The sequence below is a fragment of the Enhydra lutris genome, unplaced genomic scaffold, assembly GCF_002288905.1.
Source record: "Enhydra lutris kenyoni isolate GAN:26980312 unplaced genomic scaffold, ASM228890v2 scaffoldscaffold34, whole genome shotgun sequence".
In the NCBI taxonomy this organism is placed as follows: domain Eukaryota; kingdom Metazoa; phylum Chordata; class Mammalia; order Carnivora; family Mustelidae; genus Enhydra; species Enhydra lutris.
In genome coordinates, this window is record NW_019154118.1 from 22,880,354 (window position 1) to 22,904,407 (window position 24,054).

The 24,054-nt window shown below is 42.8% G+C and overlaps 1 protein-coding gene across 1 annotated transcript in view; it reads right to left on the reverse strand.

Moving 5' to 3' along the window:
- Positions 1-17,366: 17,366 nt before the first annotated feature.
- The window catches only part of LOC111153796 (ferredoxin 1), a 31,876-nt gene continuing 25,188 nt past the window's right edge, over positions 17,367-24,054 (reverse strand). Inside the window, exons 3-4 of the mRNA XM_022513036.1 lie at positions 22,325-22,454; positions 17,367-18,060 (exon numbers count right to left, since the gene is read on the reverse strand). Coding sequence (XP_022368744.1) covers positions 17,946-18,060; positions 22,325-22,454 — 245 coding nt within the window. The 3' untranslated portion in view covers positions 17,367-17,945. The remainder of the gene's footprint in view (positions 18,061-22,324; positions 22,455-24,054) is intronic.

The window sequence follows — 24,054 nt, forward strand, 5'->3', positions numbered from 1 at the left end:
GAAATCACACAGTATGCACTCTTTTTTCTGTCTGGTATCTTTCAGTGTAATTATTTTGAGATTCATCCATGTTTCAAGGCATATCAACATTTTATTCCTTTTTATTTCTTAGATGTATTGCATTATATTGATACATCAAATTTTTTATCACTCACCTGTTGATGAACATTCAAGTTGTTTCCAGTTTGGGATTATTACACATAAAGCTACTCTGAATATCCCTGTGCAGGTCTTTGTATGGGAATATGTTTTCATTCCACTAGTGGAATGGCAGGGTCCTATTTTAGGTTTAACTTTTTAAGAAATTGTTTTCCAAAGTGGTTGTACCAGAAACTCTGAGAATTCCAATCCTTCCACATCCTTGCCAACACATGTGTTGTCAGTCTTTTAAATTTTTAACATTTGAAATGTAGTAATATTTCATTTATTTTGATTGACATTTTTCTAATAAAGTTAGTTGAGTATCTCTTCATGCATTTATTAACCATCCATGTATCTTTCTTGATTAAGTGTCCATTAATATATTTCCCTATTTTTCTTATTGTTTTATTGAGTTTTGGGTTATTTATAAATTTGGATATAAGTCCTTTATCAGATATGTGATTTGCAAATGCTTTCTTCTAGCCTGTGGCTTGACTTTTCATTCTATTCACTGTTATCTTTTGAAGCAGAAGTTCTTAACTTTGATGTAGTACAATTTATTATTTTCTTCTATGGATCATTCTTTTGGTGTCATGGCTGAAAAAATCTTTGCCTAACTCAGGGTCGCAAAAGTATTCTCCTTTTCTTTCTTCTACAAGTTTTACAATTCTAGGTTTTACACCTACATTTAAATTTATGATCCATTTTGAATTCATTTGCACACAGAGCAAGTATGGATCCAGCATCATTGGTTGAAAAATCATCCTTCTCCCACCAAATTGCCTTTGTCTTTTTGTCAAAATCAATTGACCATATATGTGTGAGTCTGTCTCTGAACTCTATTTCATTGATCCATATGGCTATCTTTATACCAGTATCACAATGTCTTGATTACTTTAGATTTATAATACATCTTGAACTAAGGAATTGTAAGTTCTCAGACTTTTTTCTTCTTCAAATTGTTTTGGCTATTCTAGATCCTTGCATTTCCATATGATGTTAGAATCAGCTTTTGTGAATTTCTACAAAACAAACGAAAAAAGCCAAAGCCTCCTAGAATTTTGACTAGCAGTGTGTTAAACCCATACATCAATTTAGGGAGAATTGGTATTTTAACAATATGGTGTATATCTCTCCACAAAACAGATTTTTAAGTGTTACTGGTGTGCCTTCACTTCAGTACCAGTTTTTCAGTAAAGTCTTAAAGTTATAAATATATGCTCATAAATGTTTTCTGGTGTGTGTATATGTGTGTGTGTGTGTGTTTGGAAACTGTTGAGAAGGCTAAGTTTCATGTTTTGATCAACATGGTAAGGGCCAAAGCAACATGCATAGAGCCAAAAGCATAGGAATATATATGGAAAGGTGTTCCTAAGAACCCGTAGAAATTTTTCAGTGGAGCTCCACAGGCAGCAAAACAGAAGTTATTATGTTGTGTTAGTATGTCATCATGTTATGGAAAGATATTACCTAGATCTCAAGGGCCAGAAATGCTTCTAGTGACATTGGGGTCATAGACTGAAAACCTCTTCCATGAGAAAGAAAGCCCCCTCACCACGTCACCTCAGATCTGGAATGACAAGTGATAAAAATCTAGCCATCACACTTCAGAAAATCTGTTTTCTGATTTCTCCACATGAAATGAGGCTTTATAGCATTGGATCACAACTCAGTTTCCTATCAAGTAATGATACCTGTGCACTTAGGTTTGAAAGCTTGCTAACTATGAAGTAATGGAAGACTTTGTCTTTTTTCCTCCTCCCATTTTTCTTTCCATTTATTTATTTATTTACTTTAGAGAGACAAAGAACATGAGCTGAGGAAGAGGCAGAGAGAGAGGGAGAGAGAACCCTAAGCAGGTTCTCTAATGTGGGTCCAGATCCCATGACCCTGAGATCATCACCTGAGCCAAAAATCAAGTCAGATGCGAAACTGACTGAGCCGCCCAGAGACCCTTCCTTCTTTTTAAATTCAGGTCCCTTTCTGATACATCAATTGATATAAAAATCTTGCATTCCCCTAACCATCATCCTTCCAAGATAATGGTATACCCTTGGAGGGTACACTCCTCTCACTTATAATTCACACAGAGTTGCACCAGATAGGAAGTTCACCTGTCTCTACTTGCTTCTCAAGCTGTAGAGAAGACTATTTGACTTCTGACAGTTGCTAAATTTTTCCCTGTCTATACTTTTTTATGTGGCCAGCCTCATTCTCAGCCAGGGTAAACACAGGACAAGAATTCTATTTTATTTTTGGTAATTCCTTTGCCTTGTGAGGAAATTTCTATAGCTACTACCTTCCTTGTGTCCATTAGGAACTGAGCCCCAGAATGAGAAAATTTATCCTCCAGTGAGGAATTTGAACCCAACCTCAAGAGAGGAGCAAAAATGAGCATATAGACACATCAACCACCAAAAAGAGAACTATCCTAGCCTATCTTCATTTTAGTCCCTTTCTTCTAGGAATGGTTTTGGGTACTTGCAAAGAAAAGCTTTCTTCTTGCCCTGAGTCTTGTGCAGAATATCCTTCCTTTAGGACAGGTGCTGTGGCATTCCTTGACAGTCCCCCTGCCAGGATCCAGAGCTTAACCTGAAGCCCACAGTGGAGCTGGATACTTGGAGTGCAGACCCTGGTGCTTTCTGAACCAAAACACATGAGGGAAGATACTTCGTGGTTAATTCAGGGCTGTTGTCCTGACTTACAACTTATTCAATATTTGTGTCAGTGACTTGCCAGAGAACAGAAAATCATGGAGTTAGATAGTCAACGTGAGAGAAAAAAACCAGTGCTCACCCAATATTTGTTTCCCTTGAAGTTAAGTTGGGGTCATGTGACTGATTCTGGCCAATGGACGATGAGCTGGGTTCCTCCTCCATCTTCTTGGCTTGGGATCCCCTTGTTTCCAGTGGCCCTGCTGCAGGACAGAGGGGCAGTCAGACCCACACTGCACTTCATGGAAATGAGAAAGAAACCTTTTCGTGTTAAGTCACTGAGGTTTACGGTTTGTCTGTTAGGGCAGCTGCCGTTAATTTTGTCAGTGTAGTCGATTCCTAATGCGAGTGAGAAGCAGTCTCTTGGTGTAAGGCTGAATCAGGACGAGTCGGGCTGTCAGTCATCAGGTGCTGCTAACTAAACTGCAGGGAGCCAGCAGGGTCACCCGTTTGCCTTCGATTTTTCTGAACTAAAAATGACACTGAGCTCACAGACACCACCCAAAGAACTATATCCAGAGGTAGTGGAAGCAGCCTTTCTGTGAGTAGATTAATGATATCTTCAAAAAGCATTTCAGGGGCGCCTGAGTGGCTCAGTCAGTTAAGCATCTGCCTTCGGCTCAGGGTCCTGGGATGGAGTCCCAAGTGGGTCTCTCTGCTTAGCAGGGAGTCTGCTCCCCCCGCTCCTGCTGCCCCTCCCCCTGCTCATGCCGTCTCCCTCGTGCTCATGCTCTCTCTCTCTCTCTCTCTCTCAAATAAATAAATAAAATCTTTGAGAAAAAATAAAAAGAAACAGGAGTTTCAGCAATCCCTCTAAATGAGATTCACCGTGCTTTGGGGTGCAGATATGGTGGGTAGAAACCTCTGCTAGTCCCCAGGCAGAGCCCAGATAGGCAGGCATACTGGTTTCCCATTCGCGCCAAGGGGTGGCATCAAAATCTTTCTGCCACAGAGAGAAAGTGTGGCACTTGCCTGCTCACCACGGACAACCTCCAGCTCACTGCCAAGGAGGAAAGAGCAGCCTTCCCGCAGCAGAAAGATTGGAGGTGGTGTTTATCTGAAGCAGGGTGACATAATACGGTCTCCCTCAGAAATTACAGTGTGATAGGAATATCAGCGATGCTACCAAAAATAAGTAAACAAGTAAAGCTCCCCCTGGCTCCACGCTCACCGAGATTTGCCTCACAGCCATCCCAAAGAACACATTAGGAGACTCTGTCAGGGTCGGGGTCCTCTTCAAGAGGAACCAATATTCATCCACGGAGAGAATTTGGAAGTTGCAGCTTGACAGGATTGCTCTCTTCTTGGAGCAGCAGTGACCCAATCTCTTTAGAACCAGTTGCTTAGGAAGCAACATGAGCTCTGGGAGAAAAGAACAGCACATTAGTCTCAGAGTTGCAAAGGTGGCAAAGGCATCCTTGTCGAAAAGAAGGAAAAATACTCAGGACGGTAGTCTGCTCACCTTAGAACTCAGGTATTTTAGAATTCTTTCAGTTTCAGGATGCAAAGAACTTTTGACAAGTTAGCCAAAACGATAGCCTGATGTCACAGGATCAAGCACAATTCAGTCAAGACGGCTTTGCGGTTCTGTCTAGCTGCCGAAGTTCATTATTGCTAAAGGAGACCAGTCCTGAAGGGGTCTCGGTGGTGTCAGAACAGTGCCCAGAAGAGCATGCTGCTTTCTGCTGAGCCACAGTGGCTGGGTGGCAGGAGGACAGCGGTGGGCATGGTGACAAGAATGTTCAGGGAGAGCCAGGCTTGGCTGTGGCCTGTGGTAATCATCTCAGGCATCCTGACCCAGTCGATCTGCACACGGCCAGGGCAAAAGAATGTCTTATTATGTTGTCCACTGGCCCAGCCTTCTTAGGTGGTGACCAGCATACCTCCCCTCACTGTGCCACCCCAGGGTTACCTGCTGAGCAGGGTATCAGCTCATCGGTGGGCTAAGAAAGGTGGTTCAGAAGTTGAAAGACAAGAATGGCAACAATAGGAAAGGTGTTCCACCGTGTTTCTTTCCAGAACCAATTTTTGTTTATTTATTAGAATAGCTGCAGGTGAAGCTGCCAAAACCTTATAAAATATATTGACAGATGAAGTGATATTCTATCTGGGGTTTGCTTGACAAGAAGCAGGGGATGGCAAATGTTCATAGCAGCAATGTCCACAACCGCCAAACTATGAGAAGAACCTAGATGTCCATCAACAGATGCATAAAGAAGATGTGGTAAAAATATACAATGGAGTACTACGCAGCCATCAAAAGAAACAAAATCTTGCCATTTGCAACAACATGGATGGAACTAGAGGGTATAATGCTGAGTGGAATAAGTCAATCAGAGAAAGACAATTATCATATGATCTCTCTCATATGGGGTATTTGAGAGGCAGAGTGGGGGGGTTGTGGGGTAAGGAGGGAAAAAATGAAACAAGATAGGGTTGGGAGGGAGACAAACCATAAGAAACTCTTAATCTCAGGAAACCAACTGGGGATTGCTGGGGGTGGAGAGGGGAGGGATAGGGTGGTTGGGTTATGGACATTGGGGAGGGTATGTGCTATGGTGAGTGCTGTGAAGTGCGTAAGCCTGACGATTTACAGACCTGTACCCCTGGGGCAACTAATACATTATGTGTTAATAAAAAAAATGTAAAAAGAAGCAGGGGGTGGAGTAGGGGGGCAGGGGGATGGCTGGGGGAGAGCTGAAGCAGTGATTACTACGAGCTGGTATTTGTGGAAACTGGGTATATTCTTATAGAACGGCCATCGGGCTCAAACAAGCCAATGGGTGCAAAACGCTCAGCATATAGTAAGTGCTCAATAAACAGCTGCCATTATCCCCACTTCGCACTTGAGGGTGTGATGCTTAGAGAGCTCAGTAACCCGCCTGAGGTCACATATCTAGGAAGCAGTAGAGCTGGGTCTCCAAATCACACCTCTGCCCTCCCAAAGCCCGTGTTCTTAGCCTCTCTCTTCTCCTTCTATATGTCTCTTTCCCCTCTACCCTTTTACATGTTTCTGTGGTTTACTCCTACTTGGCCCCTTTATTCCCTTGCAAAGTTGCATCGGCTTAATGCCCCCTCCTCTAAGAGCCCTGAGTGGACCCAAATCTGGTTATAAAGACAACTTTCTCAATAATTTAGTCGCCTGACATTCGAGTGATGGACACAGAATGAGGTGCTAGGGTTGCGGGGGTCAAAGACCCCGCCATCCAGGAGATTCCAGTCGCAGACAGAGAGGCTAATCGACAAAGAGGGAGCACCCGCCACATGCCCAGCTCTCTGGCAGGATTCTCGACCGGAGCACCAAGAATGTGGGCCATGCAAGGTCTCTCGTATTCAGAGGAGGAGTCCAGGGTAGCAGTGAGCTGGAGAAAGCAGAATGTGGGGTAGGGGTGGGCAAGCCAGGAACCGTGAGACATTTCGGTAGGTGCTGTTCCTGTGGTAGAGCCCAGGGCAGGTGCTTCAGAAAGCAACGCAGGGACACCTGAACTGAGTCTTCAGGCACAGGAAGCCTGGTGACGATGATGTGCAGTCTGTAGGGTCGCATGCAGCAGGCACACTCGAGGCCCGGGGTCGTGCAGTGGGGTGGTGCATGGGGCAGGGGTATGTCTGGAGCCTTACATGTGAGCACGAAATGGCGCAGTCCAGAGCAAGGTCACGGAGAGCTTCGTCTGCAGTTCTGAGGTGCCCAGGCTCTGCCCCGCTGGCCTGTGTGTTTCCCAGGGTGACGGCTAGAAGCTGCTTTCCAAGTCCAACACCAGGCCTACTGCCTCCGTCTCCGGAGGACAGACTTCGAATGAGCTGCTTTCACAAACCCTCAGGTGGTTCTCAGGATAAGGCAAATTTGAAGAAAAAGAGCCCGGAGGTGATGTTGGACAACGGAAAAAAGGGACGATCTTCTGTGTCTCCTTCTCGCTCACGTTTTATTTTTTCCTTTTCCTGAGGCTACAAGGGCTTGTGCTTACGATGCGCACCAGGTCGGCACTGCCCAGCGCAGGGGTGAGCTGAGCGGGTAGAAGGGGAAGCGAGAATGAGCCTGGAGGCGGGGAGGGGTGAACAGAGGTTTGTACGGGTCAGAAACATGTGTTTGCAGCCATCTGGCAACCTGCAGTCGAACATGGCTCGTCACAGACGAGTACGGTCTCCTCCCAGTGTTCCCAGGAGTACTGGCAAAAGCTTCCTCAGGGAGGCTGGTGAGGGTTTGATAACACGGATTCTATACCCGCTGCGTGTACGTGGGCTAAGGATGAGGGTTCAGAATGCCAAGTCAGTGTTGCTAAAGCTCCCAGTGATGGAAAAATGCTCCCTCTGTTAAGTATTTTGGCCTCGGACAGTTCAGAAAGGATTAGAGGGGAATTTCACTGCAATTCGTGGTTAATACGAAAAAAGGGTGGTGGGGGGAGGAATGGAGAGGGAAAAGAGAAAGAGAGACAATGCCAAAAAATGAAAACTCATTTTAGCTCTTCTATTAAAGCCAGATGTATTTTAGGCCCTGTTTCCAGGCAACTGCATAATGGTAATATTCTTGAATCGTTTTTTAAAAGATTCACAACTGTCAGAGTCAGTGAAGGTCAGGAGGTAATTATGAAATAAGAAGCTGACATTCTTGAGGCAGGATCACTCCAGCATCGAGCTGTGACGTCTTGTATTTTAAATTCATCTTCAGGAACTGCAAGACCTTCCCCAATGCACTCCCTGTACCATGCCCCTCTGGCAAGACCCCTGACCCAATCAAACTTGAATGTGACAGTGGCATTTAACCTCCGAAATCACCCATCAGGCTTTGAGAACCCTCCCCCACATGGGCACAACCTTCCATGGGCCATTTAGAGGGTATAACAAATGTCCAAGACAAAGCAGAAGGAACAAGGTACTTTCCAGCTGGAAATTGCCTTAGAGAGCAGTCCGACAGGCTCAGTATAAAGATGAGACTGAACCAGAGACGGGAGGGAGGAAAGGAGAGAGAAGGGTGTGCTGCTCGGTGAAGCTCTCCTATCTAGTGGTGCCTTTTCTTTAGGTTCATTTATGCATTTGAGACTGGGCAGGGGGCACATGAGTGCGGGGAGGGACAGAGGGAAAGAGTCTCAAGCAGACTCCACGCTGAGCGTGGAACCCATGTGGGGGTTAATCTCACGACCCCGAGATCATGACCTGAGCCGAAATCCAGGGTGGGATGCTAAGCCAACTGAGCCACCCAGGCACCCCTAGTGTTCCCTTTACTCTTAATTATGTGTGTGACCTTGGGACAAAGAAGGAAATTAACATTTATTGAGTTTTATTATGTATACTATCATTTGAATTTCATAATAATTGTATAGGGTTTTTAGGCATCCCTACCTTAGAGAGGATGAAGCCAGGGCTTACAGAAGTTAAATCTTTCTGGCCCCGGCAACTTACTGCTTATTTGACCTTGGAGAAGGTCATGTAAGTCCACACCCACAAACTGATGAGAATACCACACCTTGCAGGGTAATGTACAAGATAAATGAGGTAGCTTATGTGAACGCCTAGCACAGTGCTGGGTGTTTGGTAGGCAAGTCAGAATTGTTTATCTCAAAACCCTCCAGCAGCTTCCATTCCACAGAGGAAAACCAAGTCCTTACCATGGCCTACAAGGCCTACACCACCTGGAAACTCCCCTTCTCCACTCATTAACCTTTCTGACCTAGGCCTCCCCGGTCTCTGCCCACTCCCTAGGCCTTGTCTTCCCTGTCACGTTTCCCCTCAGAAGCCACCTATTTAAAACCGGGTCCTTGGGGCACCTGGGTGGCTCAGTGGGTTAATCTCTGCCTTTGGCTCAGGTCATGTTCTCAGGGTCCTAGGGTTGAGCCCCAAGTTGGGCTCTCTGCTCAGTGGGGACCCTGCTTCTTCTGTCTCTCTCTCTGCTTGTGCTCTCTCTCACCCTCTGTGAAATAAATAAATAAAATCTTAAAAAAAAAAAAATCAGGCCCTAACCCCTCGCTCTGCCCCACTCAGCACCTTTATCTATCTTCTCTGTGTTATGCTCTCCAAAGCACTTACCATTGAAAAAAACCTTATACGTTCATGTGTTTTCCATTTCTCCCACTGGAAAGTAAACTGTAAGGACAGTGATTTAATTGTTTTGTTTTGTCTTTGCTGAATCCCCAGTACCTAGTAGATGCTTAATGAAAATCTGTTAAATAACTAGGTGGATATTACCTTCTTCCCTTCCTTCCTCTTCCAAGGTCACACACTTTATTAGATCAGAAATCTCTGCCCTTCCAAAGTATAGGGGGGAAAAAAAAGAAAGAAAAAACTGTAAGGAACCATGAAACACATTTAAAGGACTCCAAGCCAAAAATCAAGTCCAAACCAGGGACGAGTAATGTTACTGGGGCCCCTTTAACCACACCCTTACTCCTTCCTGAGTTTGGAATATATGTTCACTGCACTTGTGTGTGTTCAAATGGCTTGTACCCTAAGCACAAAGACACCTGCTTTCCCGAATTTCAGTACCAATATCTGACTGACTAGTATGTGTGAGGCACCGTGCTCTGGGCAGGACGATCCATGGGACATGCTTATAGCTCGGTGGCTGAGACAAAAGCCACCAGCCAATCTCAGTATGCTCTAATATGGTAAATGCTAAGAGGGAACCATTTCCTGGGGGCCCCCATTGGGAGTTCAGAGAGCACATCCCAGACAGGTCTAAAAGAGCATGAAGAGTTAGCCAAGCCAAGCAGAGGCAGGAGCGTGCTCCAGGGATCAGGTTAAGCAAATGCCGAGTTACAAAACTGCATGAGGTATCCAGGGAACCACAAGGATTTTGTGTTACTAGACCAGGATCTCAGGATCTCTTCTTGCTATAGGAAGGGGCTTGGACTTCCCTCATGGAATGTGAAAGATCCAATTTGTTGTCAGATTGATCATCCTAGTGGAGGATGGTTCTAATCCAGGCTTGTTAAAGGTTTCTTACAACTATTAAAGCAAGATTTGGTGAGATCTTGGATGACACTCCGGGCTCTTTCCACTTGGGGACAGGAGAGGATGTAGACCCTTCGGGAAGCCTTGCAGCCTGGAGGCCATCTTAAAATCAGGCAGACACCCCAGAGAAGCTGGGCCATCTACTCCAGTCCATGGTCAGTGTACAGGCTCACCCCAGGTCTGGCCAGGCTCCAAAGCCCAGGTACATGAGTTGTGAAGTAACTTGAACATCAAATTCACTGGAGGAGACCCATGTGGACATGTCCGAGCCTTCTAAGTATAAATTGTTAATCATCTAGGACTCAGCCAGCCCACTTCTCGGGTTCTCTAGACCAGAGTTTGTGAGATGAGAATCCACTCTTCTGCTCATGGCTGTTTCATGCATCCCATACAACACGAAAAATAAACCAAACTTAAAATCCTCGCAAACATGTAACGATCAGGAGATTTCACATAAGAACTTGGGTCCCAGCTTCTCTTGGGGGAAAAAAATCTGAAAACACCAGCCTGTCTTCCTATTTGGCAACAACTGGCTGCAGAGAAACAGCAGCTGCTGCCCACCCCCCACCCCGGGGCTCTGCTCCCCCCAGGACCAGACATGCCTTCATATGCCAGTCTCTCCATGGGACTTGCCAGGTGACCAGAAGCATTCCTCATCCAAAATCATAGCCCCGCATCTCCAGTCTGGTTTATCAGAGGACCAAATTAGCAAATTATTTCAAGACTAACAAGTTCCAATAAACTCTCTCCTGTTAATTACTCAGTGATAGTATTTGGCTGGATGTGGAAGGCATCTTGGAGAAGAGGGACATAAAAGTACTACAAAAAGGGGCAGACAGAGGAAAGGGCAGTGTCAGGTGAGGAATTAGGGGAGGCCGGGCACCCCTGAGAATCAGAATTCTGCTTACTATTACCCAGCTCCTTCGAGACCACAAGGCTTGAAGGAGCTGCGTAAATGTAAAATGTGAGAGGGGGCGGGGCAGGGCAGGGGGAAGAGCTAGAACGGAATTAACATCTTAGCAGGCTGCGTGAGTTGGGTAGGGAGAGACTCCCTCTCCATTTCAAGCCTCAGGGACAAGTGTTTAAAAGAAAAACATTAATAGCCACGCACTTCTAAGTTTTATTACTAATTAGAACTTAACATGCTTGGAAGTTTTGAATGAGGTGTTAAGTGCAAAGTATGTTACCTTGGGCAGGGGTGAGCTTTTTCTAGTTCCAAACTACAAAAAAGTGAAGAGTAATGGAATGTTTCACCCAGATGGTTTGGCTCTTTGATATCTACAAACATCTTGAGAACACTTAAAATATTTTTCAACTTTTCTGTGCAGTTGCATTAGGTGATGACTGTTGGCTTACTTATTTCCTGTTTAGCTTTTCCTTTGCTCTCTCTCCAAACAACTTTTGGTTTGGAAGACTCGTGGGTTCAGAGTTGGACTTGCGGCATAAAAAACGTTGTGTAATAATGGAGACACACATGAGCGCCAACAGGTGGTTTCATAATCTAATGCCTTGTGGTAAGTTCTGTTATCCTGCTGCTTGGCATGTATTCTGGGCTTGAAAATGGGTATTTTGAGGTGTGCCCATGAACCACATCAAGATGAAGCTCCGACCCCCCAAGGACGGGTTTCACGGGGGCTCCGGCAGAGCTCCAGGGCCGTGCATGATTCCCACACAAGCGCAACCAGCTGGTTAGCTGAGAGCTGGTGCAACAGTCAGATGAACGTTTTCGTTGCTGGTAGAGTAAGAGAAAACCAGAAAAGTCCGCTTTCTAGGGCCACGCTCTCTTTGCCCTGCACAATGAAAAAGAAACCTCGGTACTCGAAAGGTCTGGTCATTGAGCACTACACCGTGCAGGACACACAAGCAGAAGCTGGGAGAGGTGGGCGTCAGGTCAAAGCATGCCCACCCCCCGCTGGGTACACGAGCACTTGATTTTCGGTTTCGTGATACTTGGTAGCAGTCTCACAAGAAATAATCATCTTGCCCTTCTGCAGAGTTCAACTGTCTGGCAAAAGTAACGAAGCCTTAAAAACACTTGAAAGTTTGTCTCCTCATCATCCTGATAAGAACTATAACCTAAGACTTTAACCTTGGAAGCTGTCGACGGTATAGAACCTATCTATCTGCTTTGCTTTATTTAGTTTAGCGTCTCATTTAACATAATTACGCTTATTAATCCAAAGCTCTAACCCTGGGATTTTCTCCTCTCAGGAGCCCCTGCTATTTTATCCCAGAAACCTTTTGGGGAAACAGTGGTGGGCAAGCCAGGAAGCCTTTTTGTAGGAGAGTCATTAAAAAAATTCAACTAATATTGACTGACCACCTACTATGTGCCAGATACGCCTCAAGGCATTTGGAATATGACATGAATAAAAAAGATGGGATTTTAATAAGAGGGAGGAGCTGCCATTTTTGATTTTGTAATTCAAATCTGATCTTAGGTAGACCACATCAGTTGAAATTCCTGTATACACAAGAATCCTTTCACTTGGTTGTACAAGACACAGCTCAAAACCGAGCAGCCAGAGGATGCTACTTCCCCATAGCAGAATTATGTTAAATGGAACCCTTATGGGATTATTAAAACTTTCTTCAAAGTGTTCTCTCTCATGCTGAAGAAATGGTTTCTCTCTCATGCAAAATACAGCCAATGACCATACTTGGAAAAAGTCAGATTGGGCTACCAAGAAATACATAAAAAATTTTTTTTCTGAGCTTAATAAAATATATTAAATCTCAATTTAGTAGGAGACGGGTAAGCTGATCCTGGAAGAGCGCTATTCTCCCATTCAGAACAGGTTTCCATGTGGCAGTGTGTTTTGGAGTATTACAAGGAGTTGTGTGGTTTGAAAGAACTGATGTTGCTCTAAAAAGTAAACAATTTATATTTCCATTTTCAGCGACAGGTACTTTCCTTCTTTTACTTTTGTGAGAACTGCTCCTTATTTTTTCTTTCAATAAAAAGGCATTGAGTTATTTCCAGCCCACATTCATAGCTGTATTGTTATCTGCTTCCTTTTGTAGTTATTACGGGCTAGAAATTTTCAACTTGTCGCTACTTCTCAAGGACCTAGCAATGGACTGTTTCTCTAATGTAAACGATTATAATAAAGCACTTTCATTTGAGTGCATTCATCGGAGGGGTAGTTAGGCTTAAGATTACTCCCTGTATACATCTACTTTTTAAAAATAACTTCTAAATGGGTAAGTCAAAGAATCGAGCCCCAGTCTGCCATTCCTACATAATAAGAATTCCACCTCTGGTTCATTACCCACAGTCAGGATTTTGTCGAGAAGCGATAACCAACAATCACAGTTTTACAGTTCTTTACACTAACACTTTATGTGACACTCCACACACCGCTTTATAGTTAAAAATGTTTACACGCATCATCTTTTAAGTAACTACACAACATTGTCCAGTGGATCTCATTACACGGACGAGAGAGTAGCTCGGCTGAGGTACTGGGCGTAATTAGCTCTACTACCAGCTGCGTAACCAGAGGCTCGACTGCCTCAAGATGGCACACACATGAGGGGGCACAGACAGGCCTCAAGAGGTCTTGGTATTGTATAATTTTGTAATAAAGTTGTATCATATCCTATGAATTATAAAGGATTCTCATACAAATACATGGTGAACATATATCAAAGATTTATTTAACTCATTAATGAGGGGACCAGCAGAATGACAAAGCTGGTTCAAAGAAGGACATGAGAAGCATACACACACGCACACACGCAGTGGGAAACAGTGCTGGAGGAGACTGCCCAGGCAGCCGGAGGACAGGATGAGACCCTACAAGGCAAGACACCATAACTCTCAGTTACTTTTCTACCAAAAAACAAAACAAAACAAAACAAAAAAACCTTTGCAACTTAACAATCTTCTCTAAGGTACTTAACATCTAACTTCAGATGGGGCACCAGGGGGCTCAGTCGGTTAAGCGTCTGACTCTAGATTTTGGCTCAGGTCATGATCTCAGAGCCCTTGGATCGCTCCCTCCTTCTCTCCCTCTCTGTTTGCCCCTCCCCCTGCTTGTGTGCACATGGGCACACTCTTTCTCTCTCAAACAAATAAACCTTTAAAAAAAAAAAAGTCTAACTTTAGAGGGACTGGGTCCTAGTCGCTAGTAAGTACTAAGTCAAAGTTATCTTCCCTGGAGCCAGGGTCAGCAAACGTTTTCTGTATAAGGCCTGACACAAATATTTTAGGTGTTATAAGTCATCTGTCTCTGTCATAACTGCTCAACTCTGCTACTATCCGATGAAAGCCCGCGGCAGTAAGTAAGAGATGAGCTGGGCTGCACGCCAGTAGGGCTTAGTGACCTAAAGCAGGTGGTGGGCTGGATTTGACCTACAGGACATAGTCTGCTAATGCCCCTTTCTTAGAGCATCAGGTGATCCTTGGTGCCCAGTTAGACATCCTCCAAGTACCACCTTAAAGTGACCTGCAGTAGTAATCTTTTTGCTTTATTTTCAAGTTTTAGATAGGTTTTTTTAAACAGTCCCCAGGTCTTCAAACAATAAACCCCATGCTTTTCCCTCATGGCAAAGGAGAGCTACCTTGCTATCTCTCTGAGACACACTCAGTCTTTGGAGTTCAGTTAAGAAACCAAGTAAGACTCTATTAAAGATAGGACATTAAAATAAAAATATTAAGAACAATGTGTTTGTCAATTTTTCTCAGTCTTTGGTTTGCTTGGTTTGGGAAAACAGTCTGTGAACTAACTAACTATCCCTTTTCACTGCCTTAAGGAATGCTCATTAGGACCAACGGAAAGCCTAACACTGATGGGAAATCACTGAGGCTTTGCAAAATACATGATGGCAGACACTCCCCAGATGGAGAAGCGCCCATCTGGAGAAGCGCCCATCTGGAGGCTTCGTCATGATGGTGTCACGTGACTCAAGGGCACGGAGACCATGTACCACCTACAGGATCTCAGCACTTGTATTTCAAGGACTACCTACCTGGAAGATCCAAGACCGGCAGAGACGCCTGACTTTAGCCCACTCAAAAGCTTTTTCATTCAAGGTATGTTTAAAAAAGATGACGAGTTGAACAATCCTTCTTCTTTTTTTTTTTTTTTAATTTTATTTATTTATTTGAAAGACAGAAATCACGAGTAGGCAGAGAGGCAGGCAGAGGGAGAGGAAGGGAAGCAGGCTCCCTGTTGAGCAGAGAGCCCGATGCGGGGCTCGATCCCAGGACCCTGGGATCATGACCTGAGCCGAAGGCAGAGGCTTTAACCCACTGAGCCACCCAGGCGCCCCAAGATGGAAAACTTTTATCACATGTGTATTTGTGTCTTTAAAAGTTCACCAAACATAAAGGAAGAATAACAACAACCAAATCTAAAAACCAAGATTATAGAATTGGCTCCACTACTTGCTTACTCTATCACCTTCAGTAATTTGTCTCATCTGGCCTTCAATCTATTTCTTGCATAGAAAGCCATATAAATAGGGTTTTTTTTTTTTTGTTTTTTTTTTTGCAACATGGTGGGTTAAGGGGGTAGGAGAACAATCCTTAATACAGTGGAAATTATCTGCTCTCTCGGGAAAACCGGTGTGTCCTGATTTCTGTTAAGTTGGAGTGAAGAGGCAGGGTCAGGACATAGGCCCATATTGAGCTCATGCGGTCTCATCCGTAACGGGAGGTTGCCACAGAGCAACACACTCCTTAGAAGACCAGGTTTTGTTTAACTCAAGTATTTATGATACACCTACTGTGGGACAAATACCACGAGAGACACCGCAGTTACCAAGATGAACACAACCCAGTCCTTATTCTGAAAAAGCTTTGTCTTATCAGGAGGCAAATGTAGTAAGTGCTGCATGTAATAAGGCTACATAATGCCAAATGCAGGAAATGCTGTAACGGGCAGTCTGAGGCAGGGGCCTCGGGCAGATGAGGGAGGGTAAAGACGACTGGGTGAACCAAGCTGAGGGGTCATGGCTTCAGCAGAGGCTCATAGACAGAGGGAAGCAGAAAGGCATGAAGGCTCTGCTTAATTTTTTAACATCAAACCATGTCTAAAAATTAAATGACAAATCCTATATCCAGGTGGTAAGATGGGCAGATGAGAGTCAAAGGGAAAGAGGAATGAGGACAATGATTAGATGATTTCTTACTAAGTTTCTGCAGAAGTAACGCGTCTCACTACAGAGACCTTTCCCATCCACTTCCCTTCTCAATGGCCTCTGGTAGATTTAAATGGTCTTTTAACCCCCTGTTTCTGTTCTGTAATAACCACTCTGTGTCTGCAAGTGATCATGTCTTCCTCCTGCCAGCTGGTTTTCTAATTTTTAAGTTTCTAGAAACTTATAAACAAAAGAAAATCTGATAAAAACATCTTGATATCATGCGATGTGTTGACACATGAAAGGAATCCTGTTGTTGCTTAACCAAGATCATATTTCTATTCTTAAATATTTCTCTAATAGGAAACAAAGTTTGGGTATAATGTTTGAATACCTTTGAACAGTTTACACTTAGAAAAAGTTTCATGTACTATTTTTAGAATGTGCATAAAACACATTATTTCTCGTTTTTATAGAGTGGTAAGTTAGCCTATAAATAAGAAATCCACCTAACAAATTCTGATCCAAAATGTGGTTTGCCACAAAACTTCAGGGAGTTTAGGAGCAGGAAAGCAATTAAAAGAACTGTAAAACAAGAAGAAAAAGATGAGAAAACATATAATGAATCTAAGTTCCCCCCTAAGAAAACAATTTTTTAAGCGAAATGTAATTGTTCTGTTAAATGCTAAATGACTAAGATAGAAACTACACAGATCACCATAATATTTAAATAGTCATCAAGAAAATAAGAAAGTTGTCCTTTAAGACAAAAATTAGACAATTATTTTCACAGTGAAAGTTAGGCAAAAGGTTTTCAAAATTCTCTGAATCGTTCAATTGGAAAACTAATTCAGTAGCTCTGAATTACATATGTAATTACAGGTTGGTTTTATTTGTGAAAACCAAATACAATATTAAGTGTTAGCATGTAACCAACAATTATACATACTATTATACCAAAGGAAGCTGCCTTTCTTGATGGCAAAATGCAGAGAAATGTTAACTAAAATTACACGGCATTGAAAGGGAACCCACCATTATTCTCTCTGATTTTAACCAACTGTCAGGAAGAAAACTATTGGGAGTTAGAGAAGAAAACCAATGAACCATCATAATAAAGAATACACAAGAATCTTTCAAAATGCAATGTAAGAGCAAAATCCAGCCCTTCTTGAAACGTTCAGAACACTTAGAAGGCCAGTCTTCTCAGGTAGTAACGTGCCAGAAGCTAACCTCAAAGTAATGGTTACTGTGGTGGCTTTAAACCACGTCTGCAAGTTCTCTGACACCCTCTCTTCAAACGAGGGGCCAGACTCAGTGCCTCACTGCTCATGAGAAGAGAGGCAGAAGTGGTGCTGTGTGACTTCCAGAACTAGTCACGGACACGATGCAGCTTCTGCCTGGCCCATGAGCAGCCCCGCAGGGTGCTGGCTCTCGGAAACCAGCCCCCAGCTGTGAGGAAGTCCAGACACTTTCACTGGATCACAATTCTGAAATCTTTATTGAGAGGCAGCGATAGTCTTTGAAATTAAGTGGTTTACTGAGCGATTAGTTTTGTTCATTTAATTATTGCTGTTGATAAGATACTCCTAATTTCTCTAGTTTCAGTCTGAACACGAAACTTGTACTAAGAAGATACGAGTTCTAGTACATATTTTCTCATTTGTCCTGTGGCTCTAGACAAGCCATTTTTGATCTCTGCCTTCACCCACATCTAAAAGGGAAAAATAAAACGTTTTTTAACCTAACTTACATGTAATTAGGAATAAGATTTAGGTGAAAATATCTTGCTAAAGTTGTTAGACAAACATAAGGTGAAATATGTAAGGTTTTATAATACTAAGTATTTTCTAATATTTGATTTGCTTTTTGTAAGTGAACCAAAATAACAGTTGCATACTTTTAGAACTACAAAATGCAACAGTTATGTAAGGTCAATTAAAGTGGTAAAGCTAATCATAATAACAAACCCCTACACCCATGTTCTCATGTAATTACATTAAGAAATAATAATTATAAAAATAGGTAAAATTTTGTGAAAATATTCCAATTTTTTCTGGCTTAGGAGTTCTTGCCCGCATCCACGGCTTGTCTGGCATCAGCCACAGCATCAGGTACTCGAACTGTCATATTGTCCATAGCCTTTGTCAAACAGATTTGGCAGCCCAATCGAGACCTGTGTAAGAGGGAGAAGTTACGGTTTAGGATCAAGTGTGTTACTATTCATAAGGCAATGCAGTTGACAGGACATTTTCCTACCCAAAGCAGTGAGGGATTTACTTACCTTTTAAATCTCCATTACATCGAAAGACACACCCAACCCTTTCAAAACTAGAGGCTACACGGAAATGCAAGCGTGAGACGGAACACAAAGCACGGTGTGCAGAAGCATGTTCGTCTTCAGTCTCTAGCATCTCCTACAACTACGGTGTTTCGGTGAAAGGGCTGACAAGCAATGAAATCATCAGAAGGCACGACAACGGGGAAGGGAACAGAGGTTTGAGCAACACCAAGAGAACGATTCATCAATTCCCCCCACCACCACCGTCCTCGAAACCATATGGACAATAAAAGAAAGGTACCCTTTATAAAACCTTTAAAACAAGAAATTTGAAATAAATACATAGACTTAAGTCATCAATTATCAGATGCATTTTTTGGCCACGTTTTTAATATCTCTGAAATGGAGATGCGTCTTAAAATCAACAGTATCTTACAATCACAGCTGCACTGGGAGGCGGCAGTCACATCGGAGCTGTGGGCTCAGTGACACTGTTTGATGGGCGTCTTTTCAACTGAGTTGTGGGAAGGGTGTTCATACTACATGTGTGAACTTAACTACCACTCAAAATAAGTCCAAAGAGAATATGAAAGTTAAGAAACATACATAGGAGGACATAAATTTGGCATTAGTAAGGCAAATATTTGTCACTGGAAGAATATAATTCCATTTTCCTTTTTTTTTCTTCAGAATTACTACCAATTTTATTTGTATTTTACTTTTTTAAACAATGACGTACAAATATATATCTAAATAAGTATAAATAGCTCTTTTAATATGCACAAAATGTCAAGTGATAACTTTATACCAGTATTTTAATCAGCAGTGTTTTTCTCTGTGAGGCACATAAAAACAATATATTAGTGACACAGTCAAACTGTCTACACTGTGATGGACTTCGACATGCAGGTCTTGGTCTCATTCATGTATCCATTCAGCATTTCCTGAGCATCTAAAGGCACAGCACTGAATGTCAGTGGGTGTGCAAGGAAGAGCACCTCACGTCCCTCCTGAACACGCTGACGTGCCAGGGGCCGGGGGCTGTAAGGAGGCAGCATCGGGTTAGAGCCGACCAGGCAGGGGTCCAGAATCCAGCACGGCACATGGCCCGTTTCCTAACCCTGCCAGACATTAGTCTCCTAACCTAATCCTAAAGATGAAGAATAAGCAGGGTCCTCACAGAACTGCTGTGGGACTCAACTACCAGCGACAGTATGAAAGAGTGAACTTTCAATCAAACAGAAGAGATGAGACACATTTACAGATAATTAACATGTGAGATCGTGACCAATGCCACAGAGAGAGAAAGCTAGAAGGTCTGAGAAGAAGAAGGCACTTACTTCTGGCCAGAAGAGATGGCACTTAGAATGGGCTTTAAAGGATGGGTAGGATGTAATACTTAATAAAAGGTAAAGTCATTTGAGGCAAAGGTACAGGGATTGAAGGCATATTTGAGGCCATATGGGTTTGCAGCCTGGCTTGGCTACTATGCAGGGAGGGTGATGGGCTAAAACAGCCACCAGGCCACAGAGAGCTTTGAATACCAAGACTTTAGGCTTTAACTAGTGAGCAATGAGGGACCACTGGGAACTTTCTGAGCAAGGGAGTAAGTTTAAGCAGAGGAAATACTGACTTCTGATAGAAATAATCCCCTTCTGCCAATAATTCATATTTGCTGATTACAAATAGCCTTGACCGTACTCAATTATGCCTTGAGCTCTGTCTACAGGGCAGAAAATGTGTCAAGCCAATTTAGACCAATTCGTCCGACTGTGGCGAGTCCTAGAGAGACTGCTGGTTATTCCCAGTGTTCACATACAGACAAGATAATGCCAGTCTCCAAGGCACTTTTAATTTAGTAAGCAAGACAGAGATGGAAACAGCTGTCAGTGAAAGGGGCAGCTTACGGTAAGTGCAGTAAAAGGACAGGAAGTGTGGTATGGGGACCCAGGGACGGTGGCTCCATGAAGACAAGGCAGTGGTGCCTGCAGCTGTTTTCTCCCCTCTCTCCTCTACCTTCTTGCTCTAGGTTACCCAGTGGACAAAATGTCTATACCTCCAGACCAGGAGACCAACCGCAAAGTGGCCTTGATTTCACCCTAAGTTCCACAAAATTCTGACACTGCACAAACCTTGACGGTATGTTCTCCAGTCCCCTTTGCCATATATCCGTGACAGTGGAAATACACTAGAGGGTGTGTTTACTTTACTCCTAAGGGTTGGTTTTCAGTTCAAAGAAGTATAAGATCAACAACTTTGGGGCCCAATATAACCGATGCAAATCAAGGCTCTGTCATTCTCTAGATGTGCACACAGCCTTAAGCAAATCTTGTAATTACACCTTATTTTCCTGCCTATGAATTGATGATGATACTGCCTAACCCTGGAGGTCAGAAAAATCATTGTCAAGTACCTAGGCATGATAGTAAGTATCCAGCACATAAATTGGTATTTTTACAATTACAATGCTAAAAACTATTTAATGACTGCTTTCTCCACCAGACACTGTTCTAAGAGCATCACACAACAAGCCAGCGTGGCAGGCACGATTATCATCCTCATCTTCCAACTATAGACACTGAGGCCTCTGTGTCCATTACCCCTGGAAATCGGTGGCACCAAGCAATGACTATCACCAAATACGGACCCACAGGTAATTCCTGAATTTCTCTATCGACCATTAATTCCACAACTAGTTGGGTGATGCGATGCCCTATGGTGAATCAGGCCCTGGAGATACAGGAAAAAAGCGACCGGTAACATTACAGTAAGTGCTCTATGAGCCCATGTATCACCAATCCAGCAGTAATCACAGTGAAGAAGACTCTATAATAAACATTAAAACAATGGTGTTTTATCTTAAGAAATAAAGACATTTACACAGCACTTAACTTTAAAATGCATACAGGAACCGAAAGAATTTCCTTGTTTGTTTTGGAACTATGTGGTACCCCAGAAATCGTTTACATGTGGTCACTGGCTGTGAGCAAAATTATTTTCATTCCAGATGTGCCCCAGTGTCTTATAAGTGCTACCTGTGACAAGCATTGTTCTCTTTCCCCACAACAGTCACTGTGTGCCTTCTGTGCGCTACTCCCCAGCAAAAACAGGGGTCGACAGAGAAGATGGCACCTAAAGATGTGAAGGGGGATGGGGACGGGGCAGCTACCGTACACTTTGCTCTGAAGAGACCCTGTCTTCCCAGCTTCTCCTGCTGGGAATCAGTCTCACTGCCACCAGCAGGAAAATGAACCACCAAAGGGAATAAATGGATTCGTCACCTCTAAATAAATACCAATGACCTAAACATTTTTGTGAGGATTAAATAATATGGTTGACATTAAGGATTTAACAAAATTATGGTTATATATTATATACAATTTATGGCTATTATTATTACTATTATTTTTAATTTCTTAAACAGTGATTTTTTCATGAGGATCACCAAATTATAGTTAAAACCAAAGGCAACCTTAATTCAGTAATCCCTTATGATCTTGCCCCCCTGAAACAATAACGTAACTAGCTACCTCCTCTAACTCCAACTGAAAGACTAGGTAATTTTTAAAAATCAAGTATCACTCAATATCACTTATTACTATAAATCTGACTACTTTAAAGAGGAATTCTACCTATTGTTAATATCAAGAACAAGCTCTAGTTTAAGTGTATTAAGATACACTTAGAAACAGAACTATTCTTTTTAATATAGTTACCATTATATATTGTTTCTTTAAAACTTCTGTTCTTTCAAGTAGGTTAAACGTCCCATGATAATTTCATCCAATTATCAAATCTGTCCTTCAAGAACACCATAAAAAGCATTAAATTGAATCCTAACTCATTAAATTGTGATAAATATTAATCCCTGGCATAAAAATAGATGAAAGAAGATTTATTAGGATCTAGAACTTATACCTCCTATACCTTGAATGGATTTTTTTTTTTTTTACTTTAGCAGAACGGGAAGTTTCATAAAGGCGAAAATTATAAGAGTGAGAACAAAAAGAAATATTTGATCTTCAGAGTGTGTGACCGTTATCTATCTGTGCCAGGAGATCACTATTACATGTGTGGGTCTGGTCTTGGATAGATACAAACTACTAAAAACTTTAACTTCCCAGATTCTTGTATGGCTGAAGTAGTCCTAAATTCTTACCTATCTGTTAGTCCGTAGGCCAGATCGAGCATGTCATTTTCCTCATCCGTGACTGCTTCTAGCTTCTCAAATATGTGCTCTTCAAAGATGAGGTGACAGGTGGAGCAAGCCAGGGTTCCCTCACATGCACCTGAGAAAGCAACAGACATTGAACACACTCCCCTACATTACACACAATTCAGATCTAGCTTGAACTGATTATGTCTAAATTTTAGAATCAGCATTAGCATACAGAAATGACAGGACCTTATTTCTGAATAATAATGAGATTTAGAGACAACCCTCCCCCTTTCCCATCCCCTCCGTCCCAAGTGCACACACACACAATTTGAAATCTTTCACATACGCTTTCAAAAAGGCTCTGGGTTAAGTGCTGTGAAGGGAAACACAAAAATCCACAATCCTAATATCAAAGAGCTTACAAATTAATAAACTGAGACATAGGGACGCCTGGGTGGCTCAGTTGGTTAAGCGGCTGCCTTCGGCTCAGGTCAGGATCCCGGCGTCCTGGGATCGAGTCCCACATCAGGCTCCTTGCTTGGCGGGGAGCCTGCTTCTCCCTCTGCCTCTGCCTGCCATTCTGTCTGCCTGTGCTCGCTCTCGCTTCTCTATGACAAATAAATAAATAAAATCTTTAAAAAAATAAAATAAAATAAAATAAACTCAGACATACATACAACGTGTGCATTTTTAAATTTATGTAGTAATTTATGTAATAGCTATCAAAGTTATTTACCTTTATTCTGAAGAGCTTAACACAAATTTATGAAGCCTTATGCTATATAAGAGGAATGAGAAAGCAAGTGAACCCACGTCTAAATCAAATTAAATATTCCTCCCTCTCAATCGCTCTTTAAAACCAAGATAGAATCAAATAAGTCATTTTAAGAATTATGTTGCTTTTAAAATAATAAGACTATTTCTCCCATCCTGTTTTTTTTTTAAGTTATGAATTTGACAGTTAGTTTCTGAGTGCCTCTTACATGCCAGGCACTGTGAAAAGGGAACTGAAAAGTCACGCAATCCAAGGAAACCACGACTGGCTCTGCTGCGCAGCATCCCTGTCCCACGGGTTCCCTAGCGTCTGCAGGAAAGCCTCCCAGCAAAGCTACGCCGCGTAAGCAGGTCCATCACGCGGTAACTTCTGCCGCTGGCCCAGGTCGAGCCCACACAGTCCCGGCCTTCTTTTCTCTCCTCAGCTATGTTGAGGCATAATTGACCAAACTGTAAGCTACAGAAGTGTGCATCGCGTGATCAGCTCCAAGTACACAACGTGGAAGGATCCCCCCCCCACCTAATTCATTAATACACCCATCTCCTGGTTTATTTTTTTTTTTTTTTTTTTTTTTTTTGGTGAGAACAGTTCAGTTCTATGATCTTAGCAAATGTCAGTTCTATGACACATTATACATCAGTTACAGTCACCACGTTACACGTGACACCCTCACACCTTATTCACGTACAGCTCAAGTCTGTGTCCCTTCACCAACCTCTCCCTACTTCCCCAACTCCTGGCACCCACTTTTCTACTCTCTGTGAGAATTTCATGAACAGTTTATTTAGTCAATCTTTCTGCTAAACAATAGCTTTCCATATATTTGAGACTGCTCTTCCCTCTCCAAGCTTAGCACCCTTAGCTACTTCAAGTTTGTTGCACATACTAACAACTCTAAATCCCGTCCCCGGTCTGGCCGAGCTTATCTTCCAAAAACGGGGAGTCCAAAGGAGGA